Genomic DNA, 27081 nt, shown 5'->3' with positions numbered 1-27081 from the left:
ACTTTTTGGCATCTTGCTTTTGCATGCCGGGTTTAAGAATTGACAACTACAATATCTTGAGGCGGGTGAATGCCTAGATTATTGAGCTACTTCTCCGCCATTCTCTTTTCTCTGGGAGTTCTCTCTCAGGTCCCAGCCACTTTGATACCTCTGAATTTTGAACTTTGATTCTTTAGCCCAGCAATCCTGACATTTTATTTGGCCTTTATCTTCTAGCACCTGGTTTGGAAATTTCCCTCAGGAAAAAAATCCCAGGGTAAATATGGTGTCTCACCTCATGCGCTTTTCTTCTAAGGTCATAAATTCAAGTCCTCTCTGCTAACTCTTCAATACCTTCCAAGAGTTACTTTTGTATTTTCTACACTTAGACATGTAATATTTATATAATGCATAATCTGTTTATAAATACTTACAAATATATAAAATAATATAGTCTATTCCATCTCACCCCCCATCCAGGGGAAGCGTTAGTCTGATAACGTATTCCTCCATCTTGGCTGGAGGTGGAAGTCTCAGCACTTCTTAGCTTTGGGTTTGCAGTGAACGCACTAAACTATTTATCTGCCTCAAATAAGATGGCAGATTCCCTTTAAATTAAGGAACCCCTTTCCTATTCTTTTTAATTCGTGTATAAGATAAAATCCACAACTCTTCTGTGGGCTGAAGCAAAGTCTGAGTCTGCCAGAACAGCAGTTTCAGCTAAGTAATAGGATTAGAAGCCTGACTGTAGAAGTTTAGATGGTGAGGAAGTCAAGAAATGTAGACATCAAACGAACACAATGTATTTAAACAAACTAGTGATAAAGGGATGAGAGTATGATGATGGTTTGTGGGGAAAGGACTCTTTTTGGGATAAGATTTGAACTTGTTTATTTGCTGGGGATGGATCTAAAGGAGAAGAGGGCGGCTAGAGATATAAAGGTAAGAAAAGTTAATTAAGAATTTCTTAGTAGAGATGAGAGTGGTAGGGTGAATTACCCAAGTAAGAAACATTGGGGGGCAGGGGACAGGAAAGAGAGGTAAAGACATAGATTAATTTAGAAGATTTAAGAGAAAGAATGAGGAGATCGCTGATGGTTTCATTTTTCTGGAGGCAGTTGGACTCATGATGGGAAGGAGTCCTTAAAGACACAGTAAAGAAGTAGGATTAAAGAAAAGGAGAAGGTGAATGAGTGACAGAGACAAGTCTCTAAGACTCCCAGGTTTGGCACTTGGGGTGGGTGGTAGTGCTGAGATTTTGTTTTTGTTTGTTTTTAAAGACGGGACTCAAAGCAGACTTGGAAGGAAAATGAGTTAAGGATGACTGCAGCTTCCTTCACACTGAGTCAGTCAACAACAGTGATAATTGCCTATGAACCCTGGGGTGCATCGTATCTGTGATACTCCCTTGCAGGCCCATGTTCAGCGTGCCAGCTTTCTGCTTTATTGAAGACTCGCTACCTTCTGTTCTTAGAGGACATGGTGGGATTATAAGAAAAGGGTTTTGAGAACAAAGAATTAGTAGGTTTATTTGATCTATGAACTTTTTTTTTAACCATGAAAACATTCCCTTGATTTGATAGTGGATACCAAGCTATATATATTCTACTGTGAGCTCTTCATGGAAAATGGCAATCAGAAAGTCTCAACTGAAAGGAAAATTAAGTTTGTTTAGGGGAAAGATTTTTACAGTAATGGGAAAACTGAAAGGAAAAGTAGATTTTAAAAGAGGGAGAAAGGAGGCTAACCACTAACCTGGCAAAGTAGTGATTCGGTGGAGAGTCTAATAATATATAAGAGGATGACTGGTTTGGCGGGAAGAGCACGACAAAAATCAGGACAGGTAATGAGAAAAGGAGAAAATTTCTGAGGTTGTAAATTAAGGAAGGTGACAGCGGAGCTTATAGGAAGGGAGAAAATAGAGGTCTGGGAATGAAGACCTCTCTGGGTTGAGGCGCTGGGTGGGGAGCGAACGGGGAGATGGTAGAGGGTGAAGAGGCAGCGGCGGGTGTTTGTGGGAGACGGAGAGAGCGGTCTGGGCGGAGCAGGTGGCAGAGGCGGCCGCGGAGGAGGCCTGGTCCTCCCAGGTCTCCGCACTACGGTGGCAACCAGAGTGGACGCTCGTCCACACCAGAGAACGCGCGCGGGCAGGCGGGGAGGCCACGCAGGGGCCGTGACTAGGACTGGGGCGGCCAGGCCCGGGAAACCCATGAAGCGCGCGGACAGCGGGTCCTGCTGCTGCTGCGCGTCCGGCTGGGCGCACCACGCGCCTTACTGGTTCGGGGACGTGGCTCGAGCCCCGCAGTCCTCGTGGCAGCCTGCGGGCCGGGGAAGAAGGCACCTGGAGCCGGCCGGGAGCTGGGCAGCGGCGGCCGAGGAGGAAGAGACGGCCTCGGTGGCGGAACCCTGGATGAGGTGAGAGCATCGCCGGGACCCCGTCCGGAGGCTGCAGGCGGCTGTGCGGCTGGGCGCCGGCCCGGAAAACCAACTGTTCAGGGGCTGGAGTGGGGTGGGGGTGGGGGTGAGAGTTGATGAGGTTAGGGGCAGGGGCAGGGGCGGGGGCGGGAGGGGGAGATAATGGGGAGTTGCCTAGGTGTGGAGCTGGATTCTGCTGGACTAAAGCTTGAGAAACCCAGTTTCTATCCCAAGATCTTTGCTTTATGTGTTGACACCCACTTTGTTGGTGGAGATGGGGTTAAAGGCCATGCCCCTTGGGTCAGGGAGCGATGAACACAGGATTCAGAAGGCAACACCAGGGTGGAAGCGTTGGGGATAGCACAATGAAGGATCACGAAGTGTGCGTGGGTGTACATTTGAAGGAGTACCCACTGCCTCCTCTTATGCCCCCCCCCTTTAAAAAATATTCTCTTAGCTGCAGACAGCACAGCGGGGGTTGGCGATGGTTCTTTCTTCCTGGGCTGCCTTCCTCCTGCAGAGCTGGAGCTCTGCCCGTTGGCCAGCTGAGGCCGTGCAGGATGAGCGCCACCTCAACCCAGTCCCTTCTGCTGCCCTGGAGTGGCAGACGAGACAGATTAGGCCCAAATTTTCTTCATGTAGCAGCAGCAGGATGAAAACCTGTTATATACATGACTTTTTTAAAGAAGAGAGAGAGAGTGCTACCGCATTTTTTTTTAAATAAGCATTTCCTTGTCATAGCATCTTTAATTTATTCTTTTTGGAGGGCTAGGACTCTGCAAGGCAACAGTGGTTTCAGTCTCTAAGTGGGATCTGAAAAAACTAATTCATTTCTCTAAGGCTTCAGTGTCCTATGCACAAAGTCGGCGTTAGGGTCTTCTGAGTATTAATTACAGAAGTAAATAGTAATGGACCTGTATTCTGTGTTCAGGACTGTGCTTTACTTGTGAACTAGGACTCTGTTTATTCACAGACACTTAATGTATTTATTCATCACACTGTCCACTGTTTGAGAAAATTGAGTGAGATATTCAGTTAACACTGCTTAAAGGAATCATGTTTATTTTTTTCTCCTTGGTGTCTTTATTTTAATTTTTAATTTAATTTTTATTGTACTTTTCCCATTACCATTTAGTCCCCTTATACCCCTCGCCACCCAGCAATCACCACACTGCCGTCCATGTCCATGAGTCCTTTTTCCTTTTTGCTCAATCCTTCCACCCCCAACCTCCCCCACCCCAGCTGTCATCTGCTCTCCATCTATGATTCAGTCCCCACTTTCCTTGTTAGTTCAGTTTGTTCATTAGATTTCACATATCAGTGAGATCATATGCTATTTGTCTTTCTCTGACTGGCTTATTTCACTTAGCATAATGCTCTCCAGGTCCATCCACGTTCTTGAGAAGGGTAAAGTTTTCTTCTTTTTTTATGGCCTAGTAAAGGAATCACATTTCTATTAAGAAGCCCATTGTAAATTACTGCTTTTAGGAAGGAATGAAGCAGTAAGTATTCATTATTTGACTTTTTATTAAAATTTTAGCCCAAACAAAAGTGTTATTTTAAAATGTGTACGTATGGGGTATTGAATATTTTTCCTAGACTACTTGGACTTTTTTAAATGTCTAAAACAAAAAAAATTTAGTTTGATTTTTATTTATAATTTAAAGTCTTCTTGAGTATTTTATGTACACTGCGATGAATTCTTCTACTCAAAAGAAGTGAGATTTTAAATACATCATGATTTTTTGTCATAAAGGTGTGATTTTTTTACTGTCATTAAACACAAAGTTCGTAGGGTTAGAAATTCAGTTCTCTAAATTGGGGTGTAATTGTTAAAATAGATAGCACACTTTCATTATTTCCCTAATAGTTATTCCTCTCTCAGATCTCTGTGTTCAGCTCGCTGATGTAATGCTGACCCTGAAATGCTTTTACACATTTCAGGAATTCTCAAACATAATTCTCGAATGTCAGTGACTTCACCAAGCCTCATGCTACTCTGACCCTCATTTTAAAAGCAGTTCTCCAGGAATGTGCAGCAGACTTTTAAAGAACAAACTGACAGTAACCAGAGGGGAGGTGGGAGGGGAAAATGGTGGGGAGGGGGGAAGGGTTTTCAAGAACATCTATAAAGGACACATGGACAAAACCAAGGGGGGGGGTAGGATCAGGGGTGGGAGGTGGGAATAGTGGGGGTGGGGTGGGGGGAGTGGTGGGGAGAAACTGGAGACAACTATACTTGAATGATAATAAAAAAATCTATCTTAGCTATGGTATTAGAGGTTTATGAATATTAGAGGCTTGTATTTGGGAAGGGGTGTTTTTGGTATCCAATCTTCTCCTTTTTGGTCAGTGAAAAAAATGTAACAAAGCACATTATCTATATTTGACTTAATTCAATGTTACGTAGCATTGAGCAATGATGGCGGAGGCCAGTGTGAAGCTGGATGCAAAGCTACCCTCAGGTAGCCTATGTATAGTTCTAAACTATGTTCCTCTAACTATAGTATGAAGTAAGTGCTATAATAGAAAGATGAACTGAAATAAAATAGAAGTAGAAAGATCTCTATAGGGGAAGCTGACTGTGCCAAGAGACCATGCAAGTGGCATTATCTTGGAAATTACGTCAGAATCTGGTCTTTAGCTTGTTGAGCCTGTTTCTCAGACTGATATTAAATCCACAAGACTAGTATCTGAATCTGGAATGGCCAATTATTAATGCATTATGAGGATTCTAACATCTTAGGGATCTAGAACCTCTTTGGTTATTGCAGTGAGGCTTCTTGGCATACTTGCTGCATTTAGAAGCCAAATCATAATTGAAAGGTTGTTAGCGCAACTTAAAGTAAAACAAGAGGAACTGAGCATTTTAAAGAATGCAGTAGCTTTAGAGTGTCAAGAGATATAAATGAGTTCTTACTTCCCCGATGGTGAGTGTCATCAGTGATCCACTTCTCTTCTCATGCACCTTTTTTTCTATTTCTGATGGGCTAATATGTTCAACCAGGTGGTAGGAATCCTTGTGTGTATTTCAAGTGTCGGCACATTTCTGAACTAGTTTGTCTTCATTGTAAAGTTTAAATTCCAAATGTCAAGCTTACTTCCCTTAGGTAAAATTCACGATGAGGGTAGAGAAGTGGAATTGGGGCCCTTGTATAATCCCTACTGTTAGATAGGAGAAAGGTCTCAAGGTCAGGGGATTCTTGCTAAATTTTAAAATGTAACCCAGTATTTTGCAGACCAACTAGTTGTAAACAGGACGAGTTTGACAGGAACCCAACCTGATAAGTGTAGCCAACTGCAAAGAAGACCAAACAGTGTGTATAAGCAGTGGATAAGCCTTAACTTCCTGGAGTCAGAGCTTTGGAAAGGAATGCTGTCTTCTTTACTTGCCGCCTGTAAATAAAACTGCCATGCAACAATGTCTTATTTATGAATAGAGCACCCCAAATAGTGAGGTCTTAATAGTCATATTCTTTAGTTGCTGAGTAGTATTTCATTATGTCACTATGTCACGATTTGTTTATTAATTTACCAGCTGTTGGTGTTCCCCATTTTTGGTCTATTACAGATAAAGCTGCTGTGAGCAATCATGTACAAGTCTTTGTGTGTGCCATGTGCTTTCATTTCTCTTGGTAAATTTCTAAGTGTAGAATAGTGGGCATATGTTTAACTTCTTAAGAAATTGCCAAACTCTTTGTCAAAGGAATTGTACCTTTTTCATTCTTTCTAGTGATGTATGAAGGTTCCCATTTCTCCACATCCTTGCCAACATTTGTCACTGTTTTTGTTGTTATAGTCATTCTAGTGGGTGTGAAATGGTATCTTATGGTTTTCATTTTAATTTCCCTACTGACTACTGATGTTGAACATCATTTCATGTGCTTATATGCTGTCTGTATATTTCAGTGAAGTGTCTGTTAAATTCTTTTGCCCATTTTTTTACTGAGTTGTTTCATTTTGACTGTTACGTTTAGGAATTCTTTATATATTGTAAATACAAGTTTTTATTACATATGTACTTTGCAAATATTTTCTCTCAATCTATAGCTTTTCTTTTCATTTTAGCAGCAGTGTCTTTCGAACACCAGAAGTTTTGAAATTTTGCTGAAGTAAATACAAACTATCACATCTTTCTTCTATGGATTTTGCTTTTAGTATAATGTCTAAGAAACCATTGCTTAACCCGATGTCACAGAAATATTCTCTTATGTTTCCTTCTAGAAGTTTTACAGTTTTACACTTTGGTCTATGATCCATTTTGTGTTAACTTTGGTATAAAGTGCAAGTATTGATATTCTTTTTTTTTGCACGTAGATACTCAGTTGTTCCAACATTGCTGAGAAATTTATCTTTTCTCTGTATAATTGTCTTGGCGCTGTTACTGAAATCAATGGACCATACATAGCTAGTCTATCTGAATTTCCTATTCTGTTCCATTAATCTATTTGTCTAGTACAAAGTTGAATTGAACTAGTGATAGCAAGCATATTTGTGTTGTTTCTGAGTTTAGCAGAAAGGCTTTCAGATACTACCTGTAGGTTTTTCATAGTTACCTTTTATCAGGTTGAGGGAGTTCCCTTCTATTCATGATTTTCTGAGAGGTTTTATTAGAAATGGATGGTTAATTTTACAAGTGGAGAATACAAACTAATATTCCTCCTCAACATAGATGGATAATTCTTAACAAAATTTTAGCAGATCTAGTGCTCGCTTCGGCAGCACATATACTAAAATTTTAGCAGATCTAATCCAACAATATAGAAGGGATAGGTTAACATGACTAGGTGAGATTTATCCCAGAAACTCAATGTTGATTTTAACATTCTTAAATCAATCAGTGTAATTAATCATATTTACAGAATAAAAAAAATATAGGGATCTCAATAGCTATAAACATTCACTCCTTATTTATTTATTTATTTTTTTCTAGGGAAATCTTTTTTTTTAATGATTTTATTTATTTATTTTTAGAGAGGGGAAGGGAAAGAGGAAGAGAGGGTGAGAAATATCACTGTGTGGTTGCCTCTCACATGCCCCCTACTGGGGACCTGGCCAGCAACCAAGGCATGTGCCCTAGATTGGGAATTGAACCAGTGATTCTTTGGTTTTCAGGCTGACGCTCAATCCACTGAGCCACAGGAGTGAGGGCTAAATTTCATTTTTCAATTAAAGTTCACATTTGATATTATTTTGTATTAGTTTTGGGTGTACAGCATAGCAGTTAGATGAGCATATACTTTAGAAAGTAGTCCCCTCTTGATATTTCAAGTACCTACATGGTACCACACATACTTATTATAGTATTATTGACTGTATTCTCTATACTGTACTTGAAGTCTTAGCTACAGCAATCAGATAAGAAGAAATAAAAGGCATACAAATTGGAGAAGAAGAAATAAAACTGTCATTACTTGCAGTCACATGATACTGTATATAGAGAACCCTAAAGATTCTATTAAAAAAACTGCTAGACCTGATAAGTGAATTCAGTAAAGTAGCAGGATACAAAATTAATATTCAGGAATCAGTTGCCTTTTTGTATACCGAAAATGAACTATCAGAAAGGGAAACTAAGAAAGCAATCCCATTTATAATTTCATCAAAAACACCTAGAAATAAATTTAGCCATGGAGGTAAAAGATCTGTACTTGGCAAATTATAAGACATGAACAAAAACAATGAAAAAGATACAAATAAAATGAAGCATATACATCATTAAAATATCCATAATAACCAAACCAATTTATAAATTCAACGTAATTCATATCAAAGTACCATCAATATTTGCTTTATATATTTAGTGCTCCTACTTGGTTGCATAAATGTTTGTAAGGGTTATAACCTTTTGTTAAATATATCATTATGTAATGCTCTTCTTTGTATCTTATATAGACTTTGTTTCAAAGTCTATTTTGTCATATAAGAATTGCCACCCAGTGTTTTTTCTTTTTAATTTCCATGTGCTTGAAATATCTTTTTCCATCTGTTTACTTTCAGTCTGTGTGTCTTTCCCTCTGAATTGGGTCTGTTGTAAACAGCATATACATATATAGGTCTTGTTTTCTTATCCATTCAGCTGTCCTATATCTTTTGATTGGTGCATTTAATCCATTTACATTTAAAGTGATTATTGATAGGTATGTAGTTATTGCCATTATATTGTTCATACTAATGTTCTTATTCCCCCCTTTTTAAAAATGTCCCTTTAATATTTCTTGTAATACCGGATTAGTGGTGATGATCTCCTTTAGCTTTTACTTGTCTGGGAAGCTCTTTATCTCTTCTGCAATATTAAGTTATAGCTTTGTTGGGTACAGTACACTAGGTAGTAATTCCTGACTTTTCATCTCTTTGAATATTTTGTGCCAGTTCTTTCTGGCCTGAAAAATTAGGGGGGGGGGCTCCCTTGAGGTAACTGCCTTCCTTTTGCTGCTTTTAAAATTCTGTCTTTACCTTTAACCTTTGCATTTTAATTATGATGTGTCTTGGTACAGGCCTCATTGGTTTCATCTTGTTGGCACTCCCTGCACCCCCTGGACTTGTATTTCCATCTCCTTTGCCAGATTAGGGGAAGTTTTCAGTTGTTACTCCTTCAGATAGGTTCTCAATCCCTTGCTCTGCCTCTGTTTCCCTCTGGTATGCCCATGTGAATGTTGTTACGGTTGATACTGTCCAAAAGTTCTCTTAAACTATCCTCATTTTTTTCTTCCCTCCCCTGCCCCCTTTTTTGCTGTTCCGATTGGGCAAATTCTGTTATCTTGTCTTCCAAATTGCTGATTTGATATTCTGCTTTATCTAACCTACTGCTGATTCCTTTTAGTGTATTCTTCATTTCAGTTATTATATTCTTCATTTCTGACTGGTTCTTTTTTATGGTTTCTGTGTCCTTTTTTAATGCTTACTACCTCTTCATTGTAGTTCTCACTAAGTTCCTTGAGCTTCTTTATAATCAGGTGTTTTGAACGCTGTATCTGGTAGATTGCCTGCCTTAATTTCATTCAGTTCTTTATCTGGAGATTTCTCCTGTTCTTTCATTTGGCACCTGTTTCTTTGTTTTCTAATTTTGGCAGCCTCCCTGTGTTTGTTTGCATGTATTAGATCGGCTATGTCTCCCAGTCTTGGCATGGTGGCCTTGTGCATTAGGTTTCCTGTGGGGCTCAGTGGCACAGTCTCCCTCATCACCTGAGCCAGGTGCTCCAGGATTGTCCGTCGTATGGGTTGTGTGTGCCCTCCTGTTGTAGTTGAGCTTTGATTGATGTTGGCATGTAAGTAGGTGCGATCGCTCTAAGGCTGCCTGGCTGTGAGGACTGGCCACAACCATAGCCTGAGAGCTGCGCGTGGAGAATGACACCATTGAGCGAGATTTTTGGCAGTGGGGTCTGGTGCCAAGACCACCCTTTGGTTGTGCAGCTACTGGTGTTCTGTTGTGGTTGGAAGCCAGCCACCCAGTCTGTTGGTTCTAGAGCCTCTTAGGAGGGATTTCAGTGCAAGTCAGTATCAGAAGCTGCCTGTGACTGACCTGTTGGAGCTGCAAAGTGATTCACAGTTGTAGCTGTCTGTACTGGACCTGGATCTATGTGGTAAAGGCCATGCTGCAAACAGAGTCTAGCTGCTACCAGTACTGGGCCTGGGGCAGGTCAGCAAAAGACACAAGGCACACTGAGACCCGCCACTGGCTCCGGTAACACTTAGCCACTGAAAGACCCTCGGGCGCCTCAGGGATAGTACGTGAGTTGGGTAGGGCAGGTTCTCAGGGAGTCATGGGGGGAAGTGGTGGGGAGTGGTGTCCCCCAAGTTAATGCAGATCAGGATTTGGCGCTACTGCTGAGGGTGAGGCCACTCAGCAAAAATCTCAGGGTACACTGATATCAGCCACCACCTACTTATAGTCCTCAGGGCTCACCATGCTAATGAAGATTCAGATTTGGCCATGTGGAGGGGGGTCTTAACCCAGGAAAATGGTGACTGTCTCTCTAGTCCTTGCCCTGAGGCCACACGACTCAGTTTCTCCCTGTGTGTTTCTGGCTCCCCCTAGCTGGATTGGAACTCCTGGAGAGTTGTTAAGGAAAGACTGCTACACAGGCCTAGGGTGGCTGACCACACTGAAGAAGCCTGGGGCAGTACCAGTGTTGGGTGGGGCAGTGTATCAGGGAGTCAGAAGAGGGGAGCCAGTGCAGTTCACTAGGCTAATGCAGATTCAGATTGGGCTGTGTTGGGGATGGCTCAACATGGAAAGGTGTCACCTACCTGCACTGCATTGGAGGAGACCTCAACACAGGACAATGGCAGCCATCCCTCCAGTCACTGTCCTGAAGCCACGCAACTCAGTTTTTCCAGGTATGTCTCTGGCGCCTCCTCAGCCACTGTCCCTCTACCGAAGCCCCGGGTGAGTGCCTGTGAGTGAGAGTCTGTGTGTGGGCCCTTTAAGAGGACATTGGGTTTCCAGCAGTCTTCCATTTCACCCAGATGGACAGAATCCCCTCAGTTTCACAGCCTGGTGTTTTGTGGGCTCCTTTTCTCTGACACTAGTGCTCTGGGCTGGGGAGCCGGGCGTGAGATGGGACCAGGGTGGGTATGGGGCGAGCCTGTTTCACATCCCTGCTCTTTGTACCAGTCTTGATGTGGCTTCTCCTTTATATCTTTAGTTGGAGGACTTCTGTTCAGATAGTCTTCAGATGGTTCTTTAGGTTGATTGTTCTGAAATTCAGTTGTAATTTTATGTGATCACGGGCAGAGGTGAGTATAGCGTGCCCTTACTCTGCCATCTTGACCAGAATGCACATCTCGAATGCTTTACACTTTCTTCCTTTCAGTGACCCTAGATTGGTTCTTCCTTTAAAAAAAAAATGATAAAAACAACAATATTTTGATTGCACTTTGACAAAAATGGTCTTGTCTCCAAATTAGTATATCAAGTGTGAAATGTCATTTGTTGTAAAATAATCAGCTGCATTACTAAAATCTGACTTTGTAGGGATTTGCCCTCAATTTATTGCACAAAATGCCTGCAGGTCAACACAGAGAAATAAATGACCTATTTAAAATAAGAGGAAGTGTGCCTGGACATGACCAAGAATCTATCAAAAAAAAAAACAAAAAACCAGCAGATAGCTCAATATTTAGGTTAATGAAAATAGGTGAATTGCACATTTCATAGGAGAATCTGGGACACTCTTCATATAACAAAGACTTAAAGCAAGCTGGGCTCAGTGCCCAGAACAACAGGCCCCTGTGTGCAGAGAATGGGGGGCTTTAGTTCGCTGTACATGTGCTGTATGTATACCCACACTTAACCATGCAACCTTAGCTCAGAGGAAGTGGACCACATAAAGAGATGCTAACATGCATGAGTGACCTTCCTGTACAAAGAGAAATAAAACAACATTTTAGCATCCTTTTAGTTTCCATAATATTCCAGTCTATAACATCTCATTGCCTCATTGCTACATAAACCTTGACTTTGGAATCTTCAACTGAATACTGCAACTAAAATGTACAGCTTTACTGTCATCTCAGCAAGCAAGTTCTTAATAAATTTTACATATTTTCTAAAAGAAAAATGTTTTGGTAGTAATTAAAGGAAATTTTGGAGAGTGCTTAGGCAGTAAGTTCTACAGAACGGTCTTACAAAGGTGCTACTTCTCACTCCCTAGATTTCCTGTTGTGCTGCCTTAAATAAATGTTTTAAATTCTTTGTCCTTCTTTACTATTAAGAGACTACTAGCTTTTTTCTGACCGGTAGACCTGGGTCTCTAACTTGACAATGTGACCTTGGATTGTAGGAAGGTTCAGGAGTCTCTGTATCTGTTATCTATCACTGCGTAGCAAATTACCCCAAATCTTGGTGGCAGATTAGATCATAAGGTGACCAGATATTTAGCTAAACATCATTTCTGGGTGAGTCTGTGAGGGCGTTTCCAGATGAAATTAGCACCTGAAATCAGTAGACTGAGTGAAGCAGGTTGCCCTCCCCGGGGTGGAGGGCACCATCCAATCACTGGGGGCCTAAATAGAACAGGAAGATGGAGGAAGGGAGACCTTGCTCTCTCCGCCTGACTGCTTGAGCTGGAATATTAGTCTTTTGACCTTGGACTGGGGCTTACACCCTGAGCCCTCTTATCACAACTCTACCATCAGCATTCCTGGGGTTCCAGTTTCTGCACAGCACAGTGTGGGGTTTCTCAACCTCCAGAATTGCATGAGCCAATCCCTTATAATAAAGAAATCTCTTTCCAATGTGAAGAGTGTGATTACCAGGGATCACTGGGGACCATCTTACAGATTGCCTATCGCAATTAGCATCCATTACCTCAGCTCCTGGAAACTAGGTGAACAACAGGATTTTTTCCTTCCCTTTCTTCCTTCTGGAACGAGGTTAGAACAAGTCAAGCACAAAAATCAGGGATGTAACCAGAGCTGAGACTGAAGACTGTGCCCAGCTATGTATGTCATGTTAGAGATTTTCATCTGTATCCTCAGAACAATAAAATCCCAGACTCTACTTGCTCAGTCAGCTCTCCCAGCATCTCTGGAAGACACTGCTGGCAGTGACTAGCTTTGGCTGTCGCTCGCGTGACTTAAAGGTGGAAGGGGTGAATTTCTGGACAGTATAACCCGTTTGCAGCATAGGAGGTACCCTGGTTGGGAAGCTCTGCCTTAGATGACCTGTTGGAAGACCACCTTGTCCAGGGTAGGGCAAGAGTAGGTTTACAGTGTGAGCATGTGAAACAGAGTTTATTCTTGTGTCATTATTTATTTCCATATGAACAACTGTAACCTCCTTTTACCCTATGCTGTATATTTAGTTTACAGAGATGGCCCCTAAGCCCCTATTAATTGACTAAAGATTGCCCAAGAAAAGGCCCTGGTTGGTGTACCCATTGTCTCTCACATGCACTACAGTGTAACAATACTTGCCACCAAGTTCAAGGACTTCTAATATAAATTAGCTGAGCTGCACTCAGACTGGTCAGGGCTGGGTAGAGCCAGAAACTGGGGCCATCTATGCAGTTAAAGTAACTATTAATAGTAATAGTAATTATTGATTTTAAATGAGTAGTTTTCACAGTTATTTTTATTATTGCATTATTTCACTTGTGAAGTAATAATTAAAATGTTATACTTTGAAGGATTAACAGAATTTCAACATATAAAGCATATAAGGGGGTTTTCATTTCAAATACGGTTTAGGTATCCTTAAAACTACTTAACTATATTTGAAATGAAAACTTCAAAGGATACTTAAACTGTATTTGAGAGTAATGTTTAGATATAAAAAAATCTAAATGCCATACTTTATTTGTACTTACTCTCAGCTGGCCCTCAGGACTGCCTGCCCTTCATTCCCCACCCTCTCAGGGCAGCTCCCACTTCGTCTCTCCTGGTCTCACCAGCAGAAATGGATGTCAAGGCAGACCAGAGCAGGACCCAACCCCTAAAACTAAAGCTGTCAGAGACAGAGCTAAGGAACTACATACAGTCCTGGTTTCAGTTGGACTGGGCCCTGAGTTTTACTTCTGTAAAAGAAAATTGGAGGTAGAGTCTGGCCCTTTGAATGGACTGTCAAGAACGTGGCAAATGGTTCAGCTCTCTGGGCAGTTCAGAGCTGTGACTCCAGTGTACCGTCCAGAGGATAGGCTGGAAAAAATAGCACAAGGACCCAGACCTAGCAAGGCAGCCTGGCTCTACGGGTCAGATGTAGGTAGAAAAGCAGAAGGCACTCGGGTTCCTCACCACTAGGAACCAGGCAACCATCTGAAGGAAAATGCGAATACCTGTTGCCTCCAGATGACCTGATGGGTAATATAAATTGTGAAGCAGGTCAGACATAAGACCTTAGCAGGTAGTGTTGGTGGCTGTGATTACCAGGAGAGTTTATGTCCTTTCTAAGGGCCAGTTTACGTGACGAGGCCTCTCTGTAGGATAGGTTCCGCCAGCAGGGGGTGTCTGAAGACGGTTTTCACTGTCACGAGGCCAGGTTTGGTATTCGTGGATGGGCATTTCTTGCCAAAGGAGAGGTTCCGATTTGACCTCGAATTAAGTGGACTCTGCATAAAGCATGTGGCATGGCTCCTTTGATTTCCAGAGCTAACTGCAGTCCATGTAACCAGAGACTAAAGGTGAGGCAGATTTGGTTTTTGAGTTGTGTGGGCAGTTACTTCAAACTGAGAATTGGGGCTCAGGGCTTTCTAATTTCACCTTTGTTTATATTTCACCTAGGAGTTATTTGATGAGCCCTCTTAGATGTGCAGGTTTGAGCCAAGTATCTACCAGGGAAAGTTCCACATAGTTATTAAATAATTCAATGCAAACATTTCAGATTCTACTTCATAGTGACAAAAGCTGGCGTGGAAGAGGTGGCACATAATCACAGTAATTTAATCATTTTAATTATTCTTAGGAGTTACACACTGACATGTGTAGGGGTGAAGAGTCTACATCTTCCTTTCAAATGGGTCATCAATAATTTTGGGGGGGAGGGAGAACAAACGTGACAAAATGTGAACAATTGGTGAATCAAGTGAAGGATTTACAAGACTTCACTGTACTATTTTTTTTTGCAAATTTCCCATATGTTTAATTTTTTAATTTTTAAAAAACTGATTTGTTATATGAATGAAGCTGATTTTTATATATGAACATATATGTGTGTGTATGTATGTGTATATCTATCTAGATATAGACATAGACATAGATATAGATATATCCATAAGGTCCAATCTATAGAGGGCACGGACACCCGGGGATCTAGGTGTCTGCCAGAATTTTAAATCCAGAGAAGCCCATCTTGACTGATCTGGGGACTGGCTAGTAGGTGGCAGGATGTGAGAAACAAAGGTGGGAGCCAGAGCTGTATGGCTGCCTTATCCTTAGCAATATGTTTCCTAATTCAGAATCCAGTCTGAGCCCTAAACCAAGATCATGCACTGCAGTTAGTTAAACACCCTGAGGGTGTTTTCGTGTGGCCTAGATTGACTGAGACGTGCTCCTTGGCCTTGGATGGGAACTGCTTGTCCACTGGTGGAAAATGACTCAGGTTTTTAGCAATGGTGCAATTGTCGTGAATGCCTGGAAAGCTGTTTGTCAGTTTATTTCCAGTATTGTTTCTGATTCCAGAAATTTATTTACTAACCTTCACATCAGTTCCTTCCATTTTTAAAGCCCAATATCCTTGTTCAAAGCAGTGAGAATTATCGAGGAATTTCACACAAGTCTTTTTTCACTGCTCTAACCCCCTTCCTGGAAATTTACATACCACATTTCTTGCATGACTCCCCCTCCTCCCACGCCAGATACACATAAGTAGTGGATGTTGAAAGAATGAGGGGGATTGTCTGAGTAAATTACCACCAGCTGTCTGCAGGCTTGGTCATAATTTCTTTCCTTGAGGTTTTTGTTACAGCTGACAGGGCTGGCTAGTGAAGGAGACGAGTCTGAATAAGACACACACACACAGAGTCCTTAACACAGCGGGAGAAGGTGGGAGATAGAGACGGAATGTAAGATGATGGATATACCCACTTTTTTTTTGCCCCTGAAACTCCAGCCAGGTAGTGAGGGAACCAGTTCATTCAGCTTGCCAGTGCCTTGGTCTCAGATGATAAATCAGAAAGCTGGGAAATGGAAAGCCCGGGTCACTGGCCTAGCCCTAGAGAACAGTTTGGAACAGAACTGACGTTAAAACTCACGTCTTCTATACAAGGTTGGAATCCTGCCTGGTATTCAAACATTCATAAAAATAACGATGATTTATTGAATGCTAAAATTGTGCTAGGCAACAAATTAAACACATCATGTGTTATTTTGTTCTCACGACTGCCCTATTAGGTAGTTATTATTATTAACTTTATTTTTAAATGAGGAAGTGAAAATACAAAGGTTATATAACCTATCAAAATAAGAGGGCTGGAAATTGACAAAGTTGGGGGAGGGGGTTTCGACTTAAGTCTCTTACTCCAGAGCCAGCAATGTAATGCCTGTCACTGTCAGCAGCGACGCACTGTGGCTCTTCTGGATGAACCGGGCCCTACACGGTCGCTCAGAGGAGGCTGGGAATACCTCTCCTTCTAACAGTGAAAATTCAGGTTGTCTAGTAAAACACGATCTTTTGTGATAAAGTTTCGTATTACTAGCACCATGCAGGCTCCTTACTCAGATGCTGCCTTCTTTATGAAACCTTCTCTAGTCAGGTTTCATTAGTCAGTTCCTCCTCTGTGCCCCTCTCTGCACCTGTATTGTAGGGCTTATACAGTCTGATTTGTGTTACGGTTTGATGACTGCCTGTCTGACTTTCCACGCTAGACTTTAAATACATAACACAATGCTTAGGATATGTGGTGTGTTTGAATGAATGTGGAATTGAATGAACTTAAGGTTAACCAAATTGCCCCTGAGTTTGATTAGCTTGTGGGAACAAATTAAGTCCCATTAGCATTAGCTACCTCTGAACCCTTGCCTGTTCATTTAGGAAATTAAATATTTTACAAAGCCTCCTTTATCACACAAGTACTTTTGTGTATCCCAAGGGTATTTCCCAGTACCTCAGAAACTGCACTTGGTTCTGGTCTCTGTGGCTCTGAAGCACAGATGCCACTTCACCTACTGTGCATGTCATCAGAGTCACGCATCCTCCTAGCTCTCTCTGCTCCAGCGACCGAAGTACAGGTCCCTCAGTTCACCTACGTACATACCGCCTTGTCTCCCAGGTTACCTGCATGCCCTGGGTAACCAGGCACAGCCATCTGAGCCTCATTTTGCCCATTAGGTTCCTTTGTTGCACTAATAATACAGATTTGAATTCATGGCTCTATTGACAGTCCTTCACTGTCTGACACTCAAGTTATATGTGGGAACCCGCTTCTCTTACTTGCCCGTCATTTAGTCTCTTTAAGACCCTGTTTTCTCTTTTTATAGAAGAGGGTTGCCTTCCTGGGATGTGCTCTTAATGCTGCTTGGTTTCTCTTCATTGCACCTACTGCCATCCGGCATTTTGTAGTTCTTTCTTTCTTCATTGTCTCCCTGTATCAGTAGACTGTGAACTCCATGAAAAAAAGGGTCTTTTGCTGTTTTCTTAAACTGCTGTAATATATAGAATAGTGCCTGACACACAGTGGCCCTCAGTATATACATGTTTTGAATGAATAAATGAAAGAGATAATGTATCAGAATTCTTGTGTACGTTAGAAGGCATTGGTCCAGTTGTCTATTTCTGCATAATTATGTACTTGAAAACTTAGTGGCTTCAACCAACAACCATTTTATTACATCTTACGGTTTTGTGGGTCAGGAATTTGGACAGGTCTCAGCTGAGTGACTCGTCTGCTCCACGTGGTGCCGACTGGGCCACTAGGTGGTACTCAGCTGAATGCTGTCTTGGAGGTCCCAGAATGACTTTACTCAAGATCTGACGCTTTCCTCTAGACAGCTGGACTGGATTTCACGAGTGGTTTCAGGGCCTCTCCTCGGGGTCTCTCCAGTAAAGTGCTTGGACTTCTTTTAGTCTCGGCTCAGCATGACACCCAGGTGGGAGCTGCAAGGCTTCTTATGACTCAGCCTCAGGATTCATGACCTACCAGTGCATGTTGTAAGTTGAGCAACTCAATTAAACAAGCCCAGATTCAAGGGGTGGAGAATTTGACCCCAAGCCTCAAAGGGAGAAGTAGCAAAGAATTTTCAACCATCTCTAATCTATCACATTCCTCCAGCTTTTGACCATAAACATTTTCAGGTGCATTACTCCCTCCCAGAACGCTGCAGTTTCGTAACATTTACTGAATCAGCTCAGAAGTTCAGAATGTCACCATCTAAATCAAGTTCAGGTGAAGATAGGCTGCTGGGGTGCAGCTCCTTCAGTCAGTTCCTCTTGGTCTGAGGGCCCCTGGGTCTGCCCTCTGGGCTCTGGGTTTCGTTCTCCGAGTCAGCCTTTGTTTTCCAGAAGAAATGGGACTTGTCTGCAGTCCGGCAACTTTCTGGGCCTGCTTCCTCTCAGTAGCAGGTTGAGGGCCCAAAGGCAGTTTTTCGTTCTGCTCTAATTCCTTTCAGTCCATGCTGATAAAATTTGCTTAAAAACTTTGAAGGCATCTTTAGTACAAATTTATAATCAATTCCTTTAGACAAAAGCCATACCCACACTTCATTCTGAAACAAACTCTTCTCTACCTTAGGCTGCCTGTGAGCTGCTGGAGGACAATGGGTCCTTAAATCTTGGCTCTTGTCTCCTGGAGAAGCACACACTTCAGATACTTACAGGACTTAGTTTAACTGAAATGATACACGAGGCAACACCTTAAGGCTTTCTGAGCTCTTACCCATCAGTGTAACAGATAGATCTTAGATTTGATATTTGTCCTGAAATGACAGTTGACCCTTGAACAATGTGGGGGCTTGACATTGCCAGCCCCCACTCAGTCAAAAATCCATGTGTAACTTTGACTCCCCCAGAACTTAACTAGTAACAATCTGCTGTTGACTGGAAGCCTTACTAATAACATAAACAATAAACATATTTCTTTTTCTTATATGTATAATATACTATATGCTTATAAACTAAGCTAAAGAAAATGTTTTAAGAAAATCATAGGGAAGAGAAATATACATTGATAATATTATATTGTTATATCTACATCTTTATTTTATTTTTAAATTACAGTTTACAGTCAAGATTATTTTATTCATTTCAAGTGTATAGCATAGTGGTTAGACAATTATATAATTTATAAAGTGATCCCCTCGATAATTCTAGTATCTACCTGTTATCATACATAGTTATTACATATTATTAACTATATTTCCTATGCTGTAATTTATGTCACTGTGATTATATTATAAGTACCAATTTGTACTTCTTAATCTCTTCACCTTTTCACCCAGCCCCACAAACCCTCCTCCTATCTGGAACCCACAGTTCTGTTCTCTGTATCTATCAGTCTGTTTCTGTTTGGTATGTCTGTTTATTTCATTCTTTTAGAGTCCACGTGTAAGTGAAATCGTGTGGTGCTTGTCTTTCTCTGCTGACTTATTTCACTTAGCATAATACCCCCTAGATCCATCCATGTTGTCCCCAAATGTTTGGGTTTCATTCTTTTTATAGCTGAATAATATTCTATTTTATACATGTACCACCTCTTCTTTATCCAGTATTGATGGGCACTTGGTCTGCTTCCATATCTTGACCCTTGTACATCTTGCTGCAGTGAACATAAGGGTGCATACATTTTTTTGAATTAGTGTTTTGAATTTTTTGAATATATGCCCAGAAGTGGATTTACTGTGTCATAAAGTAGTTTTAATTTTTTGAGGAAACTTTATACTGTTTGCCATAGTGCCTACACCAACAGTACATGAGGGTTCTCTTTTCTCCATACCATTGCCAACACATATTTGTTGATTTATTGACGATAGCTATTCTGACAGGTGTGAAGTAATATCTCATTGTGGTTTTAATTTGCATTTCTCTGATAACTAGTCACATTGAACATTTTTATATATATCTATTGGCCATCTGCATGTCCTCTTTGGAGAAGTGTCTATTTAACTCCTCTGCCCATTTTTAAATTGAATTATTTGTTTTTTTGGTATTAAGTTGTAAATTTTGGATATTATCCCCTTATTAGATGTATCATTTGGTGAATATCTTCCCCCATTTAATAGGTTGTCTTTTCTTTTTGTTGATGATTTCCTTTGCTATGCAAAAACTTTTTAGTTTGATGTAGTCCTATTTGTTTATTTTTTCTTTTGTTTTCCTTGTCTGAGGAGATGAAAAAATATTACTAAGAGCAATGTCAGAGATTTTACTGCATGTGTTTTCTTCTAGAAATTTACTGGTTTTGAGTCTTACATTTAAGTCTTTAATTCATTTTGAGTTTATTCTTGTACATGATGTAAGAAGGTGGTCTATTTCATTTTTTGCATGTATCTGTCAAATTTTCCCAACCCCATTTATTGAATAGACTTTCTTTAACCCATTGTACAATATGTTTTTACCTCCTTTTTAATATATTAGTCGACCAGAGAGGTGTGGGTTTCTTTCTGAGCTCTCTATTCTGTTCCATTAGTCTGTGTTATCTGTTTTTATGCCAATACCAGGCTGTTTTGATTAGTATAGCCTTATAATATAGTTGGATATTAGGAAGCATGATACTTCCAACTTTGTAGTTATTTCTTATAGTTTCATATCAAGTTTTAAATGATTTGTTATACTTCTGTGGAAAATGCTATTGGTATTTTGATAAATATTGCATTATATCTATAGATTACTTTGGGTAGTAAGGACATTTTAACAATGTTAATTATTCATATCCGTGAGCATGAAATATGCTTCCATTTACTTGTATCTTCTCCCATTTTTTTCTTCAGTGTCTTATAATTTTCCAAGTACAAGTCTTTAAATCCTTGGTTAATTGATTCCTAGGTATTTTATTATATTTTGTATGCAACTGTGAATGGAATTGTTTTCTTAATTTCCCTTTCTGATAGTTTATGATTAGTGTATATAAGTGTAACTGATTTTTTTAATATTAATTTTGTACCCTGCTACTTTACTGAATTCACATATCACTTCTAGTAGTTTTTTGGTGGATCTTAAGGTTCTTGCTGTATACTATCATGTCATCTGCAACAATGACAGATTTATTCCCTCCTTCCCCAATTTGGATGCCTTTTTATTTCTCTTGTCTGATTGCTGTGAGTAGGACTTCCAGTACTATGTTGAATAAAAATGGTGAAAGTGGACAAGTCTGTCTTGTTCCTGATCTTAAGGGAGAGGCTTTTAGCTTTTCCCTGTGTGTATGATGTTAGCTGTAGGTTTGTTATACATGACCTTTATTATGTTGAGGTTATGTTCTCTCTATTCACACTTTGCTGAGTTTTTATCATGAATGGATGCTGCATTTTGTCAAATGTTTTTTCTGCATCTATTGATACGACCATATGACTTTTATTTTTTTGTTAAGTGGCGTATCATGTTAATTGACTTGTGGCTATTAAATCAATTTTGCATTCCAGGAATAAATCCCACTTGATCCTAGTGTATGACCTTTTTAATGTGCTGCTGAATTTGCTTTGTAACATTTTGTTGAGGTTTTTTGCATCTATGTTTATGAAGGATATTAACCTACAATTTTCTTTTTTTGTACTGTTTTATCTGGTTTTGGAATCAGAATAATGCTGGCCTTAAAAAATTAGCTTGGGGGGCCTTCCCTTTTCTTAAATATTTTGGAATAGTTGAGAAGGATAGGTGTTAGGTCTTCCTTAAATGATGAAATTCACCTGCGAAGCTACCTCGTCCAGGACTTTTGTTGGGAGGTTTTTGTTCTTGTTTTTGAGACAAAGAGGGAGAGGGGAAGAGAGAGAAAAAGGGAAGGAGAAAGGGAGAGAGGGAGACAAATAGGCATCATTTGTTTGATTCTTGTATGTGTCCTGACTGGGAATCAAACCTGCAACCTTGGCATATTGAGATAATGCTCTGACCAAGTGAGCTATCTGGTCAGGGCTGTTGGGAGTTCTTTGATTACTGATTTAATTTTGTTGGTGGTAACCAGTCATGTAGATTTTCTGTTTCTTTTTTATTTAGTCTTGAAAGATTATACTCATATATTTCTAGAAATTTATTTATTTTTCCTAGATTGTCCAATTTGTTGGCTTACAAGTATTTTTAGTAATTTCTTATAATCTTTTGTATGGCTATAATCCTGTGGTGTGATTTGTCACTTCTCCTCTTTCATTTCCAATTTTATTTATTTGGATTCTCTTCTTTTCTTGATGAGTCTGGTTAAAATTTTAGCAACCTTGTTTATCTTTGCAAAGTACCAGCTCTTGGATTCATCGATTTTTTTGTATTGTTTTCTAGACTCTACTTTGTTTATTTCCCCTTTAATATTTATATTTTCTGTCTTCTACTCTTCCAGGGCTTTGTTTTTCTTTTTTTTTTTATATTTTCTAAGTCCTTGAAGTATAAGTTTACATTGTTTGAGTTTTTGTTTCTTTTTTTCTTGAGGTAGGCCTGTATTGCTATGAATTTCCCTCTTAGAACTGCTTTTTCTGTGTACCATAGGTTTTGGGTTGTTGCGTTTTACCTTTCGTCTCAAGGTATCTTTTGATTTTTCTTGATTGTTAACCCATGTTCACCAGCATATTATTTAGCCTACAGGTATTTGTGTGCTTTTCAATTTTTTCCTTGTAATTGATTTCTAGCTTTACACCATTAGGGTTGGAGGAGATGCTTGATAGGATATCAGTCTTCTTATATTTACTGGGACTCGTCTGTGGCCTATTCTGGAAAATGTTCCATGTGCACTTGGAAAGAATATATATTTTGCTGTTTGGGGGTGATAAGCTCTAAAAATATCAATTAAATCCATTTGGTCTAATGTGTCATTTAAGGCCTCTGTTTCCTCATTGATTTTCTGTTTTGAAGATCTATCCAAAGATATTAATGGGATGTTAAAGCCCCCTACTATGACTGTATTACGGTTGATCTCTCCCTATATTGATCTGCCCATCAATATTTGCTTTGTATATTTAAGTGCTTCTATGCTGGGAATATAAATGTTTACAATGGTTGTGTATTCTTGTTGAAGTGAGCCTTTTGTCATCATGTACTATTCTTCTTTATCTCTTTTTTAAGCAATTGTTTTAAAGTCTATTTTGTCTGATATAAGTATTGCTACCCCACCTTCTATTCATTTCCGTTTGCATGAAATAATCTTTTTCCACCTCTTTACTCTGTCTGTTTCTGTCTTTTCATCTAAAGTGGCTGTCTTGTAGACAGCAAGTATATGGGTCTTGTTTTCTTATCCATTTAGCCATACTATGTCTTTTGATTAGAGCATTTAATCCATTTACATTTTAAGTGATTATTGATAGGTATGTACGTGGTTGTTGCCATTTTATTATTCATGTTTATGTTCCCCTCCAACTTCTTCTTTTTTAAGATGCTTGACATTTCTCGTAGTACTCTTTTGGTGGTGAGGAACTCCTTTAGCTTTCTCTTGCCAAGGAAGTTCTTTATCTCTTTTTCCATTTTAAGTGGTACCCTTGCTGGATAGAGTAGTCTTGTTTGTAGGCCATCGCTTTTCAGTGCTTTGAATATTTTATGCCAGTCACTTTAGGCCTGAAATGTTTCTGTTAAGAAATCAACTGACAGTCTTATAGGAGCTCCCTTGTAGGTAGCTGTCTTTCCCTTCCTGTTTTTAAGATTCTCTTTTTGTAACCTTTGGCATTTTAATTATGATGTGTCTTGGTGTAGGCCTTTTCAGGTTCATCTTGTTTGGGACTCTCTGCACTTCCTGGACTTGTATGTCTATTTCCTTTGACAGGTTATGGAAGTTTTAAGTTATTATTTCTTCAGATAGGTTCCCAATCACTTGTTCTGTCTCTCTTCTTCTGGTACCCCTATGATTTGGATGTTGTTATGGTTAATGTTGCCCCAAAAGGCCCTTAAATTATTCTCTTTTTTTTATTTTTTATTTTTTATTTTTTTTCTTTTTCCGATTGGGTTTTTTTCTGCTACTTTATTTTCCAAATTGCTGATTTGATCCTCTGCTTCATCTAATCTGTTGTTGATTCTTTTTACCATATTCTTTATTTCAGTTATTGTATTCTTCATTTCTGAGTGTTTTCTTATGGTTTCTATGTTCTTTTTTATGCTTACTATCTTTGTTTTGAATTTCTCATTGAGTTCATCTATTCTTCCTGTTACTTCCTTATAACCAGTGTTTTGAACTCTGTATTTGGTAGATTGCTTGTCCCCATTTCATTTAGTTCTTTAGCTGGAGATTTCTCATATTTTTTCATTTGGAACATATTTCTTTGTCTCATTTTGTCTGCCTCTCTGTGTTTATTTGGGTGTATTAATTAGATCTGCTATAGCTCCAGTGTTGGCAGTGTGGCCTTGTTTATGCAGTAGGCGTTCTGTGGGGCCCAGTGGCAGAGTATTCTGAGCACCTGAGCCAGGTGCTCCAGGAGTATCCCTCCTGCGGGTTGTGAATGTCCCCCTGTTGTAGTAGAACCTTGAGTGCTGTTGGCATGACCCTCAGGTTGACTGTCTGTGAGGGATGGCCACAATCATAGTGTATGGGCTGCTGTGTAGGGGCTGACACCATCAAGTGGGATTTTTCCCAGTGGGGTCTGGTGCCTGCTGAAACTAACCTTTGGGTGTGGCACTAGTGGAGCTAATCAACTTATGCTCTGTTGTATACAGAAGCTGTTACAGAAAACAACTCAGCCGTATTCGGGTGTACGCAGTGGAAGTTTATTTTTACACGCATAGACCCAGAGGAGTTAATTTCCAAATTCTGGGCCCTGAACAATGGAAAAGCAGTTAATTTTATAGAGCGGAGGAATAGAGCAGGGGAGGCCTGTCCTTCAGACCAAAGCAGGAGGCAAGTTACAGAAGCAGAAAGCTGAGGGCTTCATTATCTCTGGTATGTAGCCGATAAGCTAGAAGGAACAAGGTGAATCACTGTGCTGTAAAAAAAAAAAAAAACCTGGGCTGTAAAAACAACCCCCTAATTGCTGAGCTATATTTCTAAAATAGTGAGTCACTCCCTACGCACAGAGCTGAGCTATCAATTTCCCCCAACAAAGCCAGCTACCAATTATGTTGGTTCTGGGGCATGTTGGGAAGAACTCCATTGCAGGTCAATGTCAGACACTGCCTGTGCCTGGCCTGTGACTTCTGTTAGGAGCTACAGAGTAATCTGAGGTTGGTTGCTGCCTGTGCTGGGCCTGTACTGGGCCTGAATGCACACAGGAGGGGTACGCTGTGAATTGAGGCTGGCTTCCATCAGTACTGGGCCTTGTGCAGGCCAGCAAAAGTTTCAAGATACCCCATGACCTGCCATCGCCTCACTGGCTGCTTATAAGACTCAGCTGTTGAAAGATCCTTGGGTGGTACACAAGTTGGGTGACATAAGGTCTCAGGGAGTCACCAGAGGCAAATGGCATTCACCAGGTTAATATAGGTTTATATCTAGTGCCAGCACTGGGCCTGAGGCTACTCAGCAAAAGTCTCAGGGTACACCAAGGCCAGTGGCATTTGCCTGCAGCCTGCGAACCTTTGCAATAGGGTGGGGTCTTAGGGAATTATTAGGCTGGGGTGAGTGGAGTTCACTAGGATAGTCCTCCCTCCAGCCCTCGTCTTGATGCCATACAGCTCAGTTTCTCTCTTATGTCTTTCATACCTCTGAGCTTGATGGAATTTTTTAAGAGTTTTTAGGGAAGACAGCAATGCGGGCCCAGGCAGGTTGCTTCTGAAAGAGCCTTGGGCCGTGTGCAAGTTGGGTCAAGCAGAGTCTCAGGGAGTCATCAGGGTGGAGCTAGTGGAGTCCATACTAAAGCAGATTCAGATTTGGCGTTCTAGAGTGGGGGCCTCCACACAGGAAAGATGGTGCCCTTGGACCTGCAGGAGGAGGGCTCAAAACAGGCACAATGGCAGCTGTTCCTTCTGCCCTGGCCCTGAAGCCACACAGTTCAGTTTTTCCTGTATGTTTCAGGCAGCTTACAAGTTTGACAGGAATCCCTGGAGAGGCTTTTAAGAAAAGCTTCAAAGCAGGTCTAGGCTGGTTGGTGCTAAGAGAGCCTTGGACCATGGGCTAGTTTGTGTAGGTGGGATCTTAGGGAGTCATCAGGGTGGAGCTAGTGGAGCTCACCAAGCTAATGCGGTTTCAGATTTGCCCGTGCGGGAGGAGGGCTCTCAACACAGGAAAGATGGCACCATCCCTCCAACCCTCACTTCCAAGCTGCACAACTCAGTTTCTTCCTGTATACCTCCAGCATCCCCTGAGCTGCCTCCTCTCTGCTGGAGCCCAAGGTCAGTGCCTGTGTGTGCGAGTTGGTGTGCTGGCCCTTTAAGAGCACATCTGTGATTTCAGCAACCTTCCATCCCACCCCTATGGATGGAATCCTGCTGATTTTCACAGCCAGATGTTATATGGGCTCCTCTTCCCAGCACTGGTGCTCTGAACTGGGAAGCTGGACATGGGGCTGAGACTCCTTGGTCCTCAGTGGGCGGGGTGGTTGGGGGCAGAATCTCTGCAGCAGAGATATTTCTCTGGACTCTCAACTACACTGGGAATGGGGCCAGCCCCTTTTGTGTCTCTGACTCTCCTGCCAGTCTTGGCATGGCTTCTTCTTTATATGCTTAATTATAACATTTATGATCAGCTAGTCTTCAGATGGTTATCCAGGTTGACTGTTGTATAATTTTGGTGTAATTTTAATGTGGTCATGGGAGGAGACGAGTGTAGCGTCCTCCTACTCCGCCATCTTGACCGGGAACATCCACGTCCTCTGCTCACAGGGAGGAACAAATCTGTGTCAGTGGACCAGCGCAGTTCAAACCTGTGTTGTTCAAGGGTAAACTGGAGTTCTTATTTTTAAAGCTTTTGATATCTGGAGAGGCTGGGGATAAGAAGCAGTTTTGGTTTTGAATCTAGTGCTGACTCTTTATATTTCTTCTAAATTTTGCTTAAAAACTGAATGGTTCCTTCTTTTCAGTCCCTCTATTTTCCACATTCCAATGGGTAACGGTTTTGCTAAATTTCTGCCAGTACATAACACAGATCATTTTTTTCAGCTCCCAGTAGCATTTTCTTCACTGTCCTGCACGGTTTCTCCGTATTCCTCTCAGTATCCTTCCACTGAGAATGTGTCAGAATTATCATATGCATTTGCAGGTATTGTTCC

General features: G+C 40.9%; 1 protein-coding gene across 11 annotated transcripts in view; it reads left to right on the top strand.

The window, feature by feature from the left end:
* The first annotated feature begins 2273 nt into the window (after nt 1–2273).
* Nucleotides 2274–27081, top strand: part of PDE4DIP (phosphodiesterase 4D interacting protein) — a 200672-nt gene continuing 175864 nt past the window's right edge. For 8 of the 11 annotated variants that reach the window (XM_053656061.1, XM_053656051.1, XM_053656056.1 and 5 more), the window contains exon 1: nt 2274–2394. In XM_053656061.1, coding sequence (XP_053512036.1) covers nt 2390–2394 — 5 coding nt within the window. In that variant the 5' untranslated portion in view covers nt 2274–2389. The remainder of the gene's footprint in view (nt 2395–27081) is intronic. The other 3 variants (XM_053656041.1, XM_053656049.1, XM_037167846.2) reach the window with 1 other exon arrangement.

The sequence above is a fragment of the Artibeus jamaicensis genome, unplaced genomic scaffold (assembly GCF_021234435.1).
Source record: "Artibeus jamaicensis isolate MK-2021 breed Jamaican fruit bat unplaced genomic scaffold, CSHL_Jam_final scaffold_1689, whole genome shotgun sequence".
NCBI lineage: Eukaryota > Metazoa > Chordata > Mammalia > Chiroptera > Phyllostomidae > Artibeus > Artibeus jamaicensis.
Note: the sequence above shows the minus strand (reverse complement) of the source record. Positions and strands in the feature narration are given on the sequence as shown.